At 37.1% G+C, this 20,757-nt stretch overlaps 2 protein-coding genes across 4 annotated transcripts in view; one reads left to right on the top strand and one right to left on the bottom strand.

Moving 5' to 3' along the window:
• Positions 1–490: 490 nt before the first annotated feature.
• On the bottom strand, positions 491–16,774 carry FANCB (FA complementation group B). The gene is made up of 9 exons (XM_052703152.1): positions 16,653–16,774; positions 15,301–16,321; positions 14,314–14,466; positions 13,701–13,793; positions 8,761–8,889; positions 7,848–8,011; positions 5,259–5,713; positions 4,178–4,415; positions 491–1,982 (listed from the first exon to the last, which is right to left on the bottom strand). The coding sequence occupies exons 2-9, from the start codon at positions 16,231–16,233 to the stop codon at positions 1,562–1,564; spliced, it is 2,586 nt and encodes an 861-aa protein (XP_052559112.1). The 5' UTR covers positions 16,234–16,321; positions 16,653–16,774; the 3' UTR covers positions 491–1,561.
• Positions 16,775–16,877: 103 nt separating this feature from the next.
• The window catches only part of MOSPD2 (motile sperm domain containing 2), a 32,068-nt gene continuing 28,188 nt past the window's right edge, over positions 16,878–20,757 (top strand). The window contains exons 1-2 of one of the 3 annotated variants that reach the window (XM_052703138.1): positions 16,878–16,969; positions 17,142–17,205. In XM_052703138.1, the coding sequence (XP_052559098.1) occupies positions 16,961–16,969; positions 17,142–17,205 (73 nt within the window). In that variant the 5' untranslated portion in view covers positions 16,878–16,960. Of the gene's footprint in view, positions 16,970–17,141; positions 17,206–17,953; positions 18,033–20,757 lie in introns of those variants that run through there. The other 2 variants (XM_052703139.1, XM_052703141.1) reach the window with 2 other exon arrangements.

Consider the following 20,757-nt stretch of genomic DNA (forward strand, 5'->3'; position numbering starts at 1 on the left):
TTTCAAATCATTCTGTCTCACCCAGTAAACACAGAGTTTAATTTCTTAAGGCACTGTCGTGGTTTCAGCTAAGATAAGAGCAGGAACCAAATTGGCCAGAGGGACATCTCATATCACAAGACATCAAGCAGAACAATAAGAGGAGGCATTGCCTGCGGGTTCAGCCACTGCTTGGGAACTGGCTAGGCATAAGTCAGCCAGGTGATGAGCAATTGCATTGTGCATCACTTGTTTTGCAGATCTACCCCTCTTATTACCATTACTAATATTTTTCATTTATTTTCTGTCTTACTGTCTTCATCTCAATCCATTTGTTACACTTTAAAAATCATATCCCTCCATTCCCCCCACGGGGTGGGAGTAAATGAAGTGGTCTGTTGTGTTTAGTTGCCTTCTGGGTTAAATCATGACAGGAACTCTTGGCAAAACAAACAAACAAAAAAAAAACAAAAAAAAAACCAACAACAATAAAAACAACAAAGTTCTTGAGGAATGTTCCTGTGAATTGGTAGATCCTTCATTCTTCAAGTCGAACTCTTATTGTCAGAGAACAAGCTGTTAACTATTAAAACTTTATTTGCAGCAAACTGTTTGACAACTTTTGAACAAAAGGTGACAAACACTACGATTATGCTCGCATAAAGCAGAGATAAAAGGAAACAAAATATTGTGATTCGTGATTTTCCAAGCCTTCCATTACTTACAAAGCTGAGAAAAAAAATATACCTATGATGGAGAAAAAAGAAAGATAAAAAGTAACTACTCTTTTCTGGGATACACATATACTATCTTGTCACCAGAACTAAAGCGAAACAGGCAAGGATTTGCTCATTACTTACAGTAGTTGAGGATAGGTCCAAAGTACTGAGCAGCTAATATCAACGGATAAGCATTTGTAACTCAAGGAACAAGCAAACGATTGTTCCACCTTTGAAGTTGGATTAAGTTTCAAGGAAAGAGAGATTTGTCCAGGATTTACTAAGCAAATTAGCCTTTCCATGGTCTTTAATTTAAAAGCATGATTACATCCATGATTACAAGGATGAACGTTCAAGAGTTCATGGAATTTTGTAAAAGGCTTAATCTAGTTTCTCCAGCCCCAGTGCATACTCCACAATGTCTCAAATCCAAGGGTGGCCTCTAACTTAGATAATTCCTATGGCTTAGTCTTACAATTAGGAAAAAAAAAAAAAAAAAAAAAAAAGCAACAAATAAACAGTGTTGTCTGTGTTGATAGCTCTTGTAAAAGTTAATAGAACCATTTTACACACATACATATTTTTTTCTTGTCTAATGTATTTCATTCAAAGATCAAGAATTGTAAGTTTCAAATATTTGTTAGAAAAGTACCTTAAGGTATAATTCAGAAATCTGTAACTAAGTAGTGACTGCTATTTTTAATACTCACTTTTGCTGAACCAGCTATAAGTCATCAACAAAAATACTGTTAATTATCTTTACAAATACCTGAGCTATAAAATAAAAAGTGATATATGAGAATATAAAATATTTATATTACAATTTTATTAAATCTTTATTCAAAATAAATTTAGATAATTTTCTAGGATTTGCTCAATCTCCACACAATCATATCAGAACTGAGCTGAGCTTCTGCTACTTTCAAAGCCATTTTCTGGTAGAGGGTACCATCCATCATTTCATTCATACTTAGCACACACTGTTTCCGCTCATTTTGAAGCTTCTCTCTGAAATGCTGAACACCATCCTCACTGTCCAGTAAAGAAGCCACAGAAGGATCACTGATTTTCCCACCAGGCTTATTCCACCTTGTCAAGTTGTTTTCAGCTTTACTTTCTTTTGAGGAGAGGAAACTCCTTGAGGTGAACATTTCTTTTTCCAAAGCCAGTGCTAACTGTTCAATAAGTACACCTTTGCTTCCAGATTTCAGGAGTTTTACATCACAGCTTGGTGGAAGAACTCTAGTAAGGCTATGAAGACACTGGAACAAGACAGTCAGGCTTCTGCAAAATAAGAGTACAATTATTAATGATATGTTGCATATTCAAAATTCTGTAGTGGTAAATATAATAAAATTACTTTAAACTGAACCGATGAAAATTTAGGATGTTTGTGGTTTTAAGTATTGTGTATGCAGTACACATAACTGCCAACAAGGATTCTCTAATGGAATGCAGACTAGCTGCTGTGTATCAAAAGATCTGTTGCTTCAGTAACAAATATTCAACATTAAGATACATATCCAGTTATGTGAGCATCACTTCTTTCTTTAAGAAACAATTCATTGTATATAAAAATATCGTATAACACAAAGTTGCCTAAGTATGCATTCAGGGGCAGAAAAAAAGATGTGTTCATATTTTGTCACCGTCAATAGATATGCACTGCAGAGATATTAGGTGGCTAACTGCTGGTCTTTTTTGAACAGCCACTAGCAAAGAAGTATTGTGCTTAAAAACAATTAGATGTTCAAATTAAGAACCCTGGATAAAATAATGCTGGTATTCATCACAGGGAACCTATTGCCCCAGACGCCAGCATGATGCATTGACAGACCAGCATTCATTCTAAGAGAAACACAATTTGTCCAAAGTCCTATTTCCTCTGTTTGGCCAAATGAGCTCATCAGAAGATGTCCTAAAAAATCATGTCCAAGAAAAAAAAAAAAAAAAAAGACAAAAAGAAAAAGCGTCCTGTCCAGTTTTTGACAGTATTCTGTATCATGGTATCATATGGCAGGCTGCCCTGATGCTTAAGCTCAGTGCTGGGTGCACTTCCTGTGTGCTGTGCTTCCAACAGACTCAGCTATTTCATGCTACTTCCAGCCTTGGGAGATGTGATCTCCTGATTCTGGGTGAGGAAGAAGTTCTCTCATCTTTTTTGGGACACCAGTTGGTGAAGGCCCGTCAATAAGAACTTCGATTGACTCTTTCCTCCAGTTTATTTTTGGTTCACTTGATTCTTAATTATTCTGCGTTATCTCACATTCCTCTTAATAAATTAGTTTCTCCTATCTCAACTGGGTTTCTTCCTCTTCCTTCCCCCCCCCTTCCCTTGAGATGATTAACTCTTCAAACCACAACACATCCCTAAGTAGCTAGTTTTCTTACACTGATCAGTAAAGCTTTTCTATTGCAATTTACTTATCTTAATTTTCCACTATTTATCACAGAAGTAGATTATTTCATTTCTGAATGAAAAATTTTGAATGAAAAAAATTGTCAGTATACCTTCAATCTGTCAGAGAAATAATCTACCAGAAAAAGATTGACCCAATGAAGGGGGAAAAAAAAACAACACTGAAAACACAAGTATAAATATACAGCTCATTAAGTATCGATGTTAAGTCAAATTGAAAATGAATATCAAGCAAACTAAGTTTCCAAAAGGAAGTTTCTACAAGTCTTGAGTTTTAAAAACATTACTCTTTGCTCTTACATGAGAGGCAACCAATTCTTAATTGAACAAAGTTTTATATTTTACTATTAATTAGGGATTCCTAACTTACTTTATTTTATATATATATAAATATTATATATATTTTATATTTTATTTTATTTTACTTTATATTATATATATATACATATGTATATATTTTTTTTTGTTTTAGCTTGAGCTCCTCAGGAAAAGAAAACTTTATCAGTACTTGAAAATCTCTTCTCACAGTAGCGTAATCCAGCTAAATCATAAATGATGGAAGTATTTCTATCTTGTTTACCTGATGTACATCATTTTATCCCAACAGTTTGACAATCTAGATAAGGAAATAACTGAGATTTTTCAGATTATTTCCTCTTCAATATAATGGTAGATAGAAAATAAAGTTTATCAGAAAAAATTGTACAAGTTAGACTAAATGCATGTTGCATTACTAAACTAAAAATGACAAAGAATGCAATTTAAATTGTCTAGCTCATTTTTGTTAAAAATAATCAACAGGTGTTGAAAAAACATATTAAGAAAAAATATGAAATTACTATGCGTTGAAACGAATGAACAAAATGGTACCAAGTGTCTATTAAAGGGGTCTGCAGTTGTTTGGAATTCAGTGTATTAGCACAAAATTACATGACAATTCATGCTCTGACATTCTCATATCAGAAGTATCGCTGTTGGCTATGATGCCTGTAAGAGACAACATGAAGATAATGGCATGAGCATAAGAAGAATATTCTGTAAAACTTTTGACCAATTTTACCTGCAAAATAGCGTTAGAACTCCTTCAAATGGACTTTTCAGTGTCCAGCTAAAGACTGTACCATAGATGTTTCCTGCTTTATGAGAGAATACCATGTCATGGCATTCCTTAAATGGAACACAGTCCATTTCTCCAAGTAGCCATGAATTTACTCGAGTCAATGTGCATTCAGAAGACACAATCTGAAAGGAAAATCTGATAGATACTGCAAGGATAGCAACTATGTCTTCCGTGGAACCTGCAAGAAAATAATAATCATAAAGATACTTAACCTAAATACTTTGATCAGGTTTAATGTAGAATGTGTGAATACATTTTTCATTCACACTCTCAGTGTTACTTGCAGTCTGTACCTGCATTCAATGTTTTCTTTGGAAACTTTCTTCTCACAAATATTCTTACACCTACTTCTGTTGAGCAAAATGGTTACCCGATTAACAAAGCTGCAACTATATAATAAGAGAGCTGTAAAGATAAATGTCACCTTGCCAAGGGAACACTATTAATAGCCTCCTGTGACATTAAGATGGCACTTTGGTGTTAGCTGATGATATGGCATTAAAGGAAGAAATTAAAATTTGTAGCAAATGATCAAAAGGACATTTCACTACGTTAGCAGAAACCCAGTTCAAAATCAGTTCAATCAGGAACTTAAAAAGAAAAAAAGATATAGTGGAACTCAATAGCTGTGCAAATGAGGAAAAGCTTCAGTTACTTTGGTATTACTTAAAAAATAGTAATACTAAGTCAGGAAAATGTCATGTTATCTAATCAACAGTAATTACCTTACTTGTAGGAAAAAACAAGCTATATCTGTATTCAGATTTACCTTCAAAATTAACCTCTTGATGCACTTCAGCACCATTACTGTAAAATCTTATAGCAAGTTTCAATTATTTTTTTTTATTTAAAATAAATGGTTCTTCTGCTTTCTGCTTCACCCAGCTTTTAATTCAGAAGTCTGCATGTATTGAGTTCAAAGAAAGAAACATAATTACACCCTGAAAATGTAGATTAATCTCATCCAGAAAAAAACAATCAACCACATCTTCATGAATCCAAACTCCATCAATCCATTTACCTGTACAGTAACTATTATCCTTGAGCATATTTACTGAATATTTCCCATTTGAAATATCTTCCAGACTCAGCAAAATTTTCCCACAGAGTAAAGTTATGCTTTTGCTCTTCAGAACATCACCATTCCGATGTTTTTGTTTCTTTGCATGTAATATAACTGTGCAACAAACACGATGAAATGCCAGTAGTGGTGAAAGGTTGGTAACAGCAGTGACAGTGTTTGTTTTACCCAGCTGAGTCCCAGAACATCTCTTATGAAAATCTTTTTTCAGATCATTCTTGTTACGCAAGTCCAATTTCATCTTTTTCTGAGGGGGCTCAATTTGACACGAGGAGACAGATAATGCTGAGAAGACTTCGTTCACCTTAATTATTTTATTCTGACACTCAATAATTGGAGACATCAAAGAGAAGTCTTGATCCATCACTAACGACAAACTGATATCACGCACTGACCTGTGAAAATCCACATAAGATGACTGCACTCCCAGTTTGCATTTTGCTTTTTGATAAAAAACAAAAAAACAGTACTTTACAATATTTAGGACTACTACAAACTCCAATACTATTCCAAGTTAATTCAGATACCATGTAGTGTGTAAGTACTTATAATCTTAGATGAAATAGTCATTTGTATTAAGAGATCCTAGGAATTAGATCCCTCGCGTTAACTGAAATAATTTGGACATTTAATTCACTCGGAAAATGTTGAACACTCAATATAACCCTTGCAGATACTCTATGACATCTGCATTTCATTTTTAAAGACTTATAATAATAATAATAAAAAGGACTACAGAAAGTAAAAATTCTGCCTGTTTGAGAACTAAATGTTCTTGTAGCATTCACACTGGTTTTTAGGTATTCAAACAGAAGTGCATGCAGAAAGTAAAATAAAAGGTTTAAAATAGGTTTCCTTAAACATGAAGTAATTTTCTGAAAGGCGTTTTGTTCATTCAACACAAGATTCTTCTGTGAAATCCCAGTAGTACTGTTCAGATCTTCTCTCAGTGAACAATTTACTCTAACAATTATCTCAATCTCAAGATGTCACTGACAACTGAAGTCATACAAACATTCAGATTCCTTTATGGGAAATATCATCACCTCACAGTGTAATCTAAAACATCAATATAATCTTGCATTAGCAGGAAGCCCAAAAATAATCAACGAAAACCTCCACATTGGAGTTGAAAATAAAGCAAGCCCTTTTCTGCAAAACCATAGGCCCACAACCCTGGGCTCCTGGAGCCTACCACAACCTATTACATCCTTCTGTTGCTAGCCTTGTAATTAGGTATTGTATTTATTATTATCTAATTGTAATTAGGTAATCATATATATTATATATATATAACATATATATAATGTAGCCTTGCATGAGGTAACCTTTCACAAATGACTTGATTTTCACAGATCGGTTCTCAACTATAAAAATGAAGAACAGGGCAAGGTTGCTGCTGGTTTTAAAAAAGTAGTTCAAAATCTTCTCAGGACTTCTGAAGCTACATAGGAATTAGGTGTTTCATTTCCAAAAATAAAGTCACTGTCATCAAAGCTAAAAGAATAAACAGTGGAAAGGCAAAAACAGTCTTTTGCCTTGGTAGCTCTTAACAGAGGCCGTCGAGAAGACAAGGTCAGCTTCCTTGTAAAGTTATAGCAAGCTGGTAGTTGTGAAATAATACACCTACAGTTCTAGCAGAACAACCAAAGGGCCTGGAGAGGTCAGTTCCCTCACACTCACTTGAATGATTTTCAGAGGCAATCAGTACTCTTAAGCTTACCTTAACACAGTGTCAGCTACAATGCTCGTGGGAGTATAGGTCAAAAAGTAACTTCTAACTCTACCAAAGTTTACATTACATAGTGTCTATCATAAGTTTTTTCTGTTGTCTGTGCTTTCAAAATGTACTCCAAATAAGCTCCCGCATCAATGGGGGAATAACATCACTAGTAATCATGACTACAACTAAGCAACTGAAATGAGCAGAATGAACAAATCACTTTAAGGATAATAACGAGAACAAATCTTTTTGAAGCTTTGAATATTTTAAGTCTGCTTGTTCCATGTAATTTATATAATGCATAGGCTCAGAAAATACTTGATTTGATATCTGACTACAGCACAGCTGAATAGAGGTAAGTCGATCAGAGAATTAAAAATGTTTTATTCTACTTTTTAAGGAAATCATTCTATGAATGGTGAGATACTGATGCTTAGGCAGCAGGAACAGTACAGTTAGAACAGAGCTAAATCTACACCACACACTGATGTCAGTATACCTATGCTCATGTGAACTACAAAGAACCATAATTTTTGTCAATGAAAGCTCTGTTATAAATGCCTCCAGTAATGATGTAGTTATGTTGATGCAGCTGATTTTTGCCTAGATTATATATTTTTGGCACAGCACTAGAGAGACACGTCACAGTAACAATACTGGCAAAATGCACTTGAAATACATCATACACAGATGTTGAAATAAGAAAAGTCAAATCTCAAAAATCCACTCTTTTTACTGCAGGGCTTTACTTGCAATCTCAACTTCTATTAAACTGCAAAATGAAAATATTTTATCTATGTACTTACAAACAAAATGATTCAGTTAGTTTTACTCCAACTATCAAGTTGTCACCCACAACACGTTGCCACAATTTCTCTATGAAGTGATCTTGAAGTTTAGGTGTCAATGATGGCTCTTTGCTAACAGAATAAGGTTCTTCCACATCATCCCAGAGACTGACAAGGCCTTCCTTACAGAAAAATGTTTGTTTAGATCAATTAAGTGCAGATATCAGTTCTTTTTATGCAGCATTACTTCATGTTCTACTATAAAATCTACTACATTAAATGAAATCTGTACAAACTAGTTTACTCTCTAGAATAGATTTAAGAGATATAAATCCATTTTCTTAAAACAAAAACTATCATAACAAACAACTCATCCCCTCTTTGCACACATTTTCTTCCAAAGAAGGCATTAGAAGTTATATTATTAATTGCTTAAAATTTTGCTGCCTAAACCTGGTTGACATGAAGGATACTGAAAGATCAAATAGATTTCAAGTAACTATGAGTCTTAGTTTAAGAAGCATACAGTTATAACATTTGCCCAAACTCCGTCACCTTTTCAGCTCACAGTTCCCTCTGCCACATTCTAAAATAAACTTTGCCTACAGAAATCACTGCTCATTCTTTCTATCATATTAGAGACAGGTATTTGATATACAGGTAACTGTACCAATTAATACAATACAATCCTCCTACTGTTGGTCATTAACTTACTGTTAAAGGTTACTTCCACGTACAAACCAGTCACCAGGAGGTACGGTGTAGATCAATTTCAAGGAAAAAATTAAATTTACTCTTAACTACATAAACTGTCAGGTTAAAATAATGAATCAGACTTTTTTTAAAGCAAATTAATGACTTCTGATAGAGGCAATTTCGACTGGTAAAAATAGCAAAAAAAAAAAAAAAAAAAAAAAGTGTTGCTTTTTACCTTTTTTGCACTTGGTAGAATATGGCTTCTTCCTTCAACTAGATCTATTAGTGCTCTGCATGATTCAAGAATAACCCTCTTTTTGAGTTGTAAATGCTGCTGTAGCTCTCGAACAGAGGTGAGACCAGCCTGTAAAATATAAAAGTCGTCATTGGACACAGTCTACAGTTTACTCCAAATAATAACTGGTATCAAAGCTACCAAGATAACCCTCAACTTTCCATTTTATGCAAGGATCACAATCCAATTTCTGATGTTCCTGAAGTAATTCTTCTAAAAATTGTTCAAGTCAGGTTACTCTGCTGCCAAAATACAAAACTAAGAATCTTGTTCTCTCAGTATTAAACTCCAAATTTATCTTGAGAATATTCACATTAGATGTTTATGTAGATATTCAACTCTCTCAATATTGTTTCTGCTTTATTTTAGTATTAACATTATTTTTTTATTTTTTTATTTTTCAAGACATTGAAATGTTGACTGTTTTCTGTCTTACAGACAGTCAAGTACACAGACAAGTTCCAAGAATTAGGTTATTATACTTCAAAATATTCTTCAAAAAGTATACTCTGGGAATTAAGTTCCTGAGAAGTCTGTTACTGTCAACAACAAGAGAGGGGAGAACAAAGCCTATCATTGGAAAGGAAAAACAATCTCTAAACTAATAAACAAATAAAAAAAGACATCAGATTCAGTCATCACCAAATGACAAGCCTGAATGAAAGATATATGAATTAAAAGGAGTAATGCCATTTGCTCATGATGCAAGAGCAAAGGGCATTCAGAGGAAATGGAACCCACCATGATAAATTCTCTATCAAAATTATTTGCCACCTATCAAACCAAGCATCACAAATACCAGACTCCATGAAACACTTCAGTGCCAGAACTGGCAGGAGAAGAAACAGTTAAGAATAAAGAACAAAAATGGGAAGGGACTTTTTATGAGGGCACGTAGCGACAGGACAAGGGGAAATAGTTTGAAACTGAAAGAGAAGAGATTTAGACTTGATATTAGGAAGAAATTCTTTACTGTGAGGGTGGTGAGACACTGAACCAGAGAGGTTGTGGGTGCCGCTCTCTGGAAGCATTCAAGGCCAGGTTGGATGGGACTTTGAGCAACCTGGTCTAAAGGGAAGTGTCCCTGCCTCTAGCAGGGGGGGATGGAACTAGATGATCCTAAAAGTCCCTTCCAACCCAAACCATTCTATGATTCTATTATTTTATATTTCTACAATCTCTTCCTAACTGTAGTCCACAGAATACCAAACCATTACTTACTCCTATTTGAAACTCCCAAGTAAGAAACTCAGGTACAGAAGAAAAACAAAAAGGAAAGTACATACAGAGAAACAGTCAAAATAGCCAAAGATCTACTGATCGATTCAATTGCTCTCCAGTGTGACTTTTGCAAGCACCTTTTTCCCCCTTCATAAAGTAACACAAGAATGACAACTGAAATTTATCACATGGCAAAAACTAGAGTAACACCCTATCACTGCTACTGGAACAAGGAAAACGTACACCCTTAGATCCATACCCAAGATGTACCAAGTAACAAGCAATTGTAGAAGTCACACTCTTTGCACCGTGAAACAGAAAATAAAAGTGAATCATTTTTAAAACAGAAAATAAACATCCAGTTTAAAACACCGCAATATAGAGCTGAACAAACAAAGCTGAGAGAAAATTCAGCACAAAGAGTACAATGGATGAATCACTGTCAGAAAGCAAATTAAAGTGGAGGCTTAGTAGGAAGTAGGACAGTGCTTTGACACATTGCAATTAAGCTTACAATATTCATAAATAAAACAATACTCATACATACAAAGCTAAAAATACTAAGCCAAGAACTTTTGGCAAAGGGCAGAAAATGGAAAGGAAGATTTACAATAGGCAGGACTAGAACTACCACGAAAAGCAAAGGTGAAACAGTGAAAGTAGACAAAAATGCTAGAGGAAAACATAATCCAGATATCTAGAGTCTGAAGCTGCTCTTTTATTAAAAGTCTCTATGGTTTCCAAGCAACCAAAATCTTTTTTGAAAAAGTATCAAAAAACTCAATCTACAAAATCGTAGATTCTGTACAAAGGTTGTACAGAAAACAACTGTTTGTTACTATTCCTAATCTAAGTTTTAAAAATAAAATGTACAGAACATTTCTTGAATAACTTCCCACCCACCACCACCACCACATCGTCAGAATGGGAACAAATAAATTCTCAATTCAATAAATGATAGTGGAAAAAGCCACACAATCCAACCACTCCACCCCCCTCCTCCCCCTCAAAAAACCTTAACAAACAAACACAATGCCCTAAAACAGGCAAGCCAAATGAAAGGAAAAAGAATTAATCAAGAGCCTGGCACTATAATTCTTGCTAAACTTTCAGCAGTTGATGTTGAATAGTCCCGTATTTATGTCAGAACAGCTAATAAAACCATGAGAAACACTGCAACCACAGATACAGTGTAGCTGCACTACTCTGCCAAAGAAAGTTCTCTTGAGAAGATAGCGTGATGATCATTAAGGAAAATAATCAGAGGCATAAAGGCTGTGGGCAGTAGCTTAAGACCAGATACATGATAAACACAGAGCAGTTCCAAAAATAAACAAACTGACAGATTCTTGAGTTTCACTATCTGCAACATGCAACTTACACGCACTACTGCATATGAGTTAAATGCAGCCTATTTCAGTGTAGTGGATTGTAACACCTACCAAAGTTCTGATGTGGGTAAAAAACAACTACGCAGGCATAAAATGTTTTATGGGGGAGCAACAGAGGTATGGAAAAACACTGCATTTGCTATTTCTCTTTGCCCTAAAATAGGAGATACTGCAGAGGTTGTGAACACATGACAACTTGAATTTTGGTGACAAAACAACTCATCACTTTTGGAAATTTCCAAGGTAAGCAGGAACAAAAACACAAGAACATCTCTGAAATTCAGTTACATCAGATAACAAAAAGGCAACAGTACTTTACTATTCAGAGACACACACAGCAGAACAGAGATCTCAGCAAGGAAGCAACATTGCAATATTAAGGCTAAAAATCATATCTACACCTACTTCCAAAATTCATTGCCATGGCAATATCAAAGATTTTAAGCATTAAAAAATAAGAGGATTTTCAATATTCTTACAGTGCCTGGGTTAGCATGTGACTTGGAAAATGAGAGAACTACTACGTCTGAAAGAAATCTAGGGGAAAAAAAAGACTTATGAAGGATTCTGTGTCTCCATCAGAAGGACTTTATCAGCAGCTGATACATAAGATCTCCAGTCAGTGGCTTGCTTCTATCAAAATCAATAGACTGCACAATACAGAGTATTCATTTGATTGCAACACATATTCAAAAAGCTGTAAAGCAGAAAGCCAGCCTGTGTATAAGAGGAGAAAATCAGAAGACAAGTTACATAAAATGTTTAGCACTCAGCGGCAGGGCAGGCGATCTTCACAACGAAAGTGGAAGGAGAAAAAATAAGAGATGGAAACTATTGAAGTTACCTATACTGAAGGATAAATAAGGAAAGAATAAGGAAGCAAAAAAAATCATGTTTAAGGTATATAACTATACTAGTCACTGGTAGAAAGTAATGAATTGTGAAGGAAACTTGCACTTCTGCATGAAAAAACCAATAGACCTTTATCTAGTGAGCAAGGTGAAGAACTGTAAATAAATAAATAGATAAAATAAAACAAATTTAAGGCTGCAAGGGACCTAGAGGTTCTCAAAATTAACCTAGCTGTTTTCTTCTCACTTCCAGGAAAGATAAATCTATTGTTCTCTATTCTCTAAATAACAGCTTCTATCCTTCAGAAGATGTATGGTATCTCTACATATCTCATTTGTCATTAGAAGATTTTTTTTTTTTCTTTCCTTTTTCAGTGATTTACCTAATGGACCATAATCCTCCTTTTCTTTCAGTAATAAACCAAACTTTTGCTGGCCAAATTCCTTCCTCTTAAAGGCTACAGATCAAACTAGCACCATACACTAAAGTTTTCACTAATTCATAAATGAACAGAATAATCACCTCCTATTACATACTTAAAGCACTTCAAATAGAGTAACAACATTCTTACATTGACTTAATCCATGATTTATGCTGTCTTCAGAAGTCATTAGTCTTTTGTTTGTTTTCAATAATCTTCGCATTTGGTCAGTTACTACCAACTTTGACCAAGGTAAACACAGACAACAGTGGCAAAGAACATCGAGGAGAACATGCTGGATGTTTACTAACAGCACTTAAACTAGAAGGCTGTATCTTCAAGTTTCACTAGCAGATGATATATTCCCACTGATTGCCTATATTCTAGCATGTATTATTCCCCAGCATGATAATACAAAGCTAATTAAAAGAAGGATACGGGTTTTAACTTTATTCACTCTATACTGCAATATTATGTCAATAAATCTGCCAGTATCAGGAAGAAAAACATTGGCAGGTGATAAAATAACAATGGTCACTATTTTGGATAGAAGTTAAAACCAATTTGACTGAAGTCCCTAGACAAAGAAACACTTCATTCTTCCAGGAACAGCTGCTACTCATCAGCACTCTGGAAATCTGGCATCTCAAAATACATCATGCTGAGCAAAAGAAATAGACTCTCTAATATTATGAAACTAGCATTTAAACATCATAAGTAAAATGACTGTTACAAAGCTTTTGTAAGACGGCTTCAGCATTATCACAAAAATTTAATTAAAATTAAATTAGATTCTTCTAATTACTTAAATGCATTTATAACAACCGAATGAACTGAAACAGACTACCACCAATTCAAGAACGGATACTTAATAACATTAATTTCTCCCTGCACCACTTCTCCAATAAAAATAGCATTATCAACCTCACTCTTTAGACTAACAATACAGAAAATTAATTTGGAAAAATATGAAGGCAGATTTATTTAGCACAGACCTGTAATCTTGTTTCAAGAGCTTGGATGGTAAGCAAACCATTCTCTTGTAATCCTTCTGCAGCAGGAACATCATCTTTATAATTAACACCACTCTAATAAAAAAAAAAAAAAAGCATAAGTATTTAAAAAGCTGAATGTAAGGTACAGGATACTACACATCATTAATACAAAAAAAAAAAAAAAAAAAAGTGAGGAAACCAGAATAGCCATGTTCATTTTAAAAGAAAAATCTCATCTTCTGAAAGCAGTTATGGATTGATAATATATAAAAGAAAGACACAATTATAAGACAGTAATTAACATACACTACAACCTTAATTTTCTTAAATAAAAGCTAAGCATTACAAAAGATCTGTATCTGAAGCATCTTCAACCGTACTCCCAGAAGGATGCTGATACTATCCAGAAAGTAGAATAATCGCTCCAGATAACTTATGTCATTATTCAGAGAGTATTATACTCAATTATATTCAAACTTCAGGGCATTTCACAACAAACATCCAATTTCACTTAGCACCACTGCTTTAATCATTTCTCAAGTTTTTTTTTTCTTTTTTTTTTTTTTTTTAAACGCACAGACTGAACAGCTGAGAAAAGGCAAATTGAACTTACTTCATAGTTTATCTTTCCAAAGTCCATTATTTTAAACGTATTTAACACATCTGTATTGGATTCATCATTAAACAGCAGTAGCAGTTGCTCAGTTCCAGAACCAATAAAGTCATCTACCAGAACAGACTTCACCTTCTGCCATTTGGAAGTAACCTGCAGTAGAAGAGCTTTTAAAACATATATATTTGGAATCTTGTATGTGATCTTGTTAAGACGAAGTTTGCCTTTCAAATAAGACAAGATTTCATTTCCACTGCCTCTTCTTGACAGAGTATTACAAAAACCTAGCACTTAATTCTGTCCCTACATACTTAAGGAAAAATAAAGTGAGGATCTCCTTGTCGTTTCTGTGAAATAATGTTTTTTGACACAGAAAGGGAAAACTCAAAAAGCTTGTCAATTCCAAGAAGTTTATGCTTTAAAATAATAACAGTTAACTACGATTTTAACCTAAATTTTACAAGCACATTCATATCTGTCTTAAGCTTAAGATTCTCATATTATTGATTTTATTTTCAGTAGAATCTACACATCAGACTCATAAAACGTAGCACTAAACATTAGATTTATTTTCAAGTATATAAGAGAGCAGTGAAAGGAAAAAAAAGTATATACTGAATCACATGATATCATAGAATGGCCTGGGTTGAAAAGGACTACAATGCTCATCAAGCTTCAACCCCCCTGCTATTTGCAGGGTTGCCATCCACCACACTAGGCTGCCCAGAGCTACATCCAGCCTGGCCTTGAATGCCTCCCGGGATGGGGCATCCACAACCTCCTTGGGCAACCTGTTCCAGTGCGTCACCAACCTCTGAGTGAAAAACTTCTCCCTAAAAACTTATACTTAAGCCAGGTTATTTTATCAGAAGTTGATGGAAAAGACAGAAAGCAATAAATCTTGAACATGTAGCTTCTCACTTCGGAAAGAAGGATAGAAACAAAAAGGATGCAGTAGGAAAAGGTAGCTACTTAAGGCATAAATACCTGCAAGTTCTCTCTCGGTACAACACATACATTCCCAGATGAAAAAGATACAATAAATAGCAAATCATTGCTACTGGTTACAGCAGTTTTTATTAAACATGGTTTTTCATAAGGAAGCTCACAAACACCTTTAGGGACACCATCTTGGAACCAGATCAGTAGATTCTTGTTTGTGATGGCAACAGCTGATATTCTGAGTTGTTTTTTCAGTCTCTCACTCTTGCAGACGCAGACAGAAGATACTACCCTGCTGTAAGCATGAGGCATAAAGCATGTGCCAGTCAGCATTTTCTGCATTTCAATTGCATATCCAAAGAACTCACTGCCCCAGATGGCTCTATCTGAAGTGCACAACTCATCCCCATCTTCACTCTCAGGCAGGCAAGCAGCTCTGATCCCTAACACAACAGTGCCTTCACCCTCAATTTCCCCTGTCCACACAACTGAAGAAAGTTGAACAGGAGCGGTCAGAACCGTGCAGGTATCAGAAGAGATGTAGAACAGCTTGTTGGCACGCCTCCATAGCGCCGAGGGGCCAGCAAACAACCTGACATCCTCTTTCAGCTCATAATCCAATTTAAAATGACAGCACTGCTCAAACCGGTCGGAGCTATGAAGCAACAGTAAAAGGTGCTCGAAAACGCCGTCCTGCTTTTTCACTTTCATCAAAACACAGGGAAGAACAATCCCTGTTTTGGAATGCGTGGCACAGTCACAGCAAACGATTTCAGTTTCTGAGTGCTTTGTGCGCATGCTAAACGCCCCGGAGGACATCTGAACAAACAGCTGAGCGTCTCTGTCAAATGCCATCCTCCTGACACACAGCTTCACTGTTTTGTCAGCTGCTCCCTCCACGTGCTTTGTTTTCGACAGCTGGAAGACGAGAAGCTCTCCATTGTAGGATAAGACGTGCTGTGGCTCACTCAAAAGCATCTTTATTCCTCTGTACGTGCATTCCCCTACAAGAAAACTCTATACCTCTCCACTCCTGTCAGGTTTAGCCCAGCTGTAAGCTCTCCCCCTGCAAAACGAAAGCAGAACAAAAAGTAAAACGCTTTGCAAGCAGCTGCGTTAATCCTCAAGGAAAACGCCATATCACAAAGCAATGACACAGACTAAGCGAGAATACAAAGCCAATAGTGCTTCAGTAGCATAGATGAGGAAGGCGTAAGGCAACGGTGCGCCAAAAGACTTCCATAACAACTAACGGGTTAAGTTACAGCCCGCCAGCAGCCAGCACAGTAGCACAGTAGCAAAATTAACGCTGACCGCACTGCTACGCCGCCCCCGCCTGAAGGGACCCACCCACACAAGCCACCACGGGAAGACCCGGCCTGCGGGGCTTCACCCACCTGCCCGCGCCGCAGTGCCGGACATGACGGGACGAGGAAGCAACACAGGACGGAAGCGAAGGCAATCCGCGCCGCTCCGAAACTCGCGCCACGCAGCGCATGACGGGAGAGGAAGCGGGGCGTAGAAAGGCGCGGCCATGACACTAAGGGGCGGAGCTACTGAGCGCCCGACTCCTGCTGCCGGGATGGGCGTATGGTCACGCCCACTCCCCATTGGCCACGCCCCCCGGGTCACGCGGCGCCTCCATCGTCTTTTCTTCCTGTCTCCCTGCAGTTGTCGCGGCCGTCACGGGCGGCCCCGCCGCACCATGGCTGACGTGAGTGCTCCCCTCGCGCCCCGCGCTCTCCCCTGTTTTCTGGCGGCCCTCGCGCGGGTGGGGTGGAATGCAGGTGGGGGACGGAGAGGCGGTGGGGGGATTGGCTCTGTGTGTGAGGGTGTTGAGGGGTTGCGCTGGGCCCTTTCATGTCCTGCCGTTTTCTCGTTCGCAGCAGCAGGACAAAGCTGCGCTGATCGCCGAGACGAGGCGGCGCTTCGAGGCGGAGTACCTGCCAGGTGAGCGCGCGGGCTGCCGACCCTTCGGCTGCCGCTCTGCTCTCTGTCCCCGGCCGGCTGAGCGGTGCTGCCCTGTCGAGTCGCGATGCTGCCTTCTGGGGCTCTCTGTGGTGCTGCAGGGGGTGTTGGGGCAGGGTGTTGGTGTGCTTGGCCATTGGCAGTAGGGGAAACGCGCTGTCCCAGTTGGGTTTGTCCGCGGAAGGGGTTGTTTTTCTGGAGCTGCTTGCATTTCAAATTCATGCTGTGAGTAATTAATACTGTGCTGTTTGTCTGACCCTGTTGTGAATCTGGGAAGCTTTGGGGCTTGTAAATGAAAGGCACTAGGGATCCTCGTGAGAAGGGGAGTGGCAGAGGGCCTGAAGGGCTTTCACTTCAATTCCAACTTGATTTGCATTGCTTATGATAGAAAACGATGGAGTAGCACAGTATGCTAACAGCTGGAGCAAGCAGAACACTTTGTTATGACTGTATAAAGGTTTTCTATTAAAAACATGCTCTTACTAATTTCTAACGCAAGCACCCTAATAACTCAGGAGTTCAGGAGTTGCATGTATCTCCTGTAACACAAGCCTCAGTTCTGCAAACACCTGCTTTGCATTGATGTGCCTGATTGGAGTTATTAGAGTTACTGCTTTTATACAAGGGTTGTGCACACATATGAGTTTTCTGTGGTTGGCTGTATCACTTATCTTTATAATTTTGGAGGGTCTTGAGTGCTGCATGACATTATGATTATTTGCAGGGCAAGCATACAAAACAAAGAAGTGACTGGCCATTGTTTAGTCACTGCATGATAGTGTTATTAGAATAGCACCTTGAAGGACAGAGTGAGTTTATTTTACCTTTTCGTATTTCTGTATGATTAAAGTTGTCTTTGGCAGTCATAAAACAAGAGAATGAAGAAGAACGAAGAATCATCTTAAACTATAAATTATTTTTGCTGTCGATGATTCCAGTTAATTCATTGTGTGTGTTTTATGGTAGATGTATCTATTATGCTAGAGTTAATTTGCTGTTTATTTTATATTGGTTTTTGGTTGTTTTTTATTTTTTTTCTCCTTAATCATGGAATCACAGAATGCCTTGGGTTGGAAGGAACCTCACAGCTCACCCAGCCCCTGCCGTGGGCAGGGCTGCCCCCCACAAGCTCAGCTGCCCAGGGCCCCATCCAACCTGGCCTTGAGCACCTCCAGGGATGGGGCACCACAGCTTCTCCAGGCAGCTGTGCCAGCGCCTCACCGACCTCATCTAATCTCATCTAATCTCATCCTAATGTCTAACCTAAATTTCCACTCTTTCAATTTGAAGTAATTCCCTCTTGTTCTATTGCTACATGCCCATGTAAAAAAGCAGTCTCCTTCATGTTCATAAGCTCCCTTCAAGTACCAAAAGACGGTCTCCCTGTAGCCTTCTCATCTCCCAGCTGAACAAGCTTGGCTCCCTCAGCCTGTTTTCATAGAAGTATTCCCCTTAGAAATCTGCAACTCCATGTACCTCCATGCTACTTAGCTGTAGCTGTAATGAAGCCTCTGTTTGACTGGTTGTTAAGAGTCATTAAAATAACACATAATTGTTGCATGGGAGACTATAATCCTCTCTGCAGTGTTTTGAGCATGTGCTTCCTTAGTAAGTCCTTTTTTGGGTTGTGGTTTAGGGATCTTACCCTTTCAAGACATTTTTTTTTTTTTAAACCCTATCTAAAATTTAGGAATGCCACAAGCAAATTAATGTTGTCACACCCATTTAAAGTATGAAAACCACAAAGTTTCAGTGTGTTTATGGTCCTCCTACCTTTATTGTGCATATTCTAAAAAACATATATATATATATATTTTTAATCTTTTCTCTTAGTTGAAAGGATCTCTGAAGGGTCTTGGATCCATGCAACTTTCTGTGTTCTAAAGGTGCAAGTGGTTGCTTGATATTGAGCAATTGTAGTCTCCTTGAAAAAGTGAAGCTGCTGTCAGGGTACACTGAGAAACTAATACGTTCACAGAAAGTTCAGTGTGGTTCTGGAATAGTGAGCCTCTATAGAGTGAATCTAATTCCTTTTTCAGGTGAGCTGCAAGTGTTGAAACTTGAGCAAAATTTTCAGGATGCTTATATTTCTAGGAAGTTACAGCTTCAACTGTTTTATTCTCACTCTGAGGAAAGCAGTGGTCCTGATTATTCCTGAGACTTTGTGATTGCATTATAATAGGAAAGAATCACTTCTTGAAACTCTTCTTGCTGGGTTCCCCTCATGCAGGCAGATTTTCTAATGGATATTATGCTGTGATGATTTGTAGTACTGTGTATTGTTGTGAAATGAAAATTTAAAGGGCCTTTTTAAGTCCTTATTTTGGTTGAAATCATTCATTGACAGAATACAATGTTTTCAATTTATGCAGGACATTTTGAAGTTTATAGATGGTTCGGAAAAGTCTTATATGAACTGCCACAACTAATACATGGAGGAATATCTTACTTAAAAGTTACGACCAACTTAAACACTGCAGTCTTGACTTCTCCCATTCTGCCTTGAAAATTTTCATCTAAAAGCTCTAGAAATCCATTTATTGGATTAAACATCTGAACAGCTGTCACATCTATGTGACTAAGTAAAAGAATCCTTTTAATAGTCAGATAGGGTTTGGAAAATAGTGTACAAGAGCCTTAGTGGCTCATCTCCGTGAAGTTTGCGTGGGAAGTTTCTTGCTAACATTGCTGAACTTGTGGCCTCTCAGGGGATCTAGAAGGAAAACTTGGCCACTGTGAATCCTACTTCAGAACAGCACTTTTTGTTAACTGAGATCTTGTGTTGCTTGATTGTTTGCTTTTTTTTCTGTTGTCCATGGTGAATGCTGTCTGTATTTGGAAGACAAAACTTCAGAGCATGTGAAGAATGTTTTTCCTAGTAGTAATTAAAGCCCTTGCATTTCAGCATGTGAAAGTTTCTCTTAGTGCTGTTTGTGGTAAGTGGACAGTGCCTTATTCTGGCAGTTTGGGGCCTGATTTCTCTTCTGTCTGTTTGGGTTGTTTGTGAGAGCTGATAAATGTAAATGATCTGGGTGGTGACAGAAACAATGAGAAAAGATGATTATTGTCCAGCACTGACTGGTACTGTCAGTGTTTTCTAGCAAACAGTTTTGTCTCATTCTTCAGTGGATTTTACTTGTTAAAGGATTACTGAAACTACATGTCGTTCCTGGACTACTAATTTTCTTTTTAATGTTCAATGGGAATTATTTGTGATAAAATCTTGGTAGAACTTTTTAGTCAAGAATTCTGTTTTTCCACTCTTCTTTTTGCATATTTCTTTTGCCTGTATTCCTTCTCCCTCTCTATTTGCATCCTCTTCATTTTTACTTTATTTAAAGCTTAATTTTCAGAAAAAAAAAACAAACCAAAAACCAACCAAACAAAAAAACCAGCTTTGAAGAAGACGTTTCCCACAGCAGCTTAAAGATTAAATTTCGTCATGACTTTAAGCCAATAGCAAAAAGTTAAATCAAATTGGTCAAATGCAAATACAGTTCTAGGTGTATGTGCCATTCTCAAAACAGCTTAGTG

The sequence above is a fragment of the Tympanuchus pallidicinctus genome, unplaced genomic scaffold, assembly GCF_026119805.1.
Source record: "Tympanuchus pallidicinctus isolate F22 unplaced genomic scaffold, pur_lepc_1.0 scaffold49, whole genome shotgun sequence".
In the NCBI taxonomy this organism is placed as follows: Eukaryota; Metazoa; Chordata; class Aves; order Galliformes; family Phasianidae; genus Tympanuchus; species Tympanuchus pallidicinctus.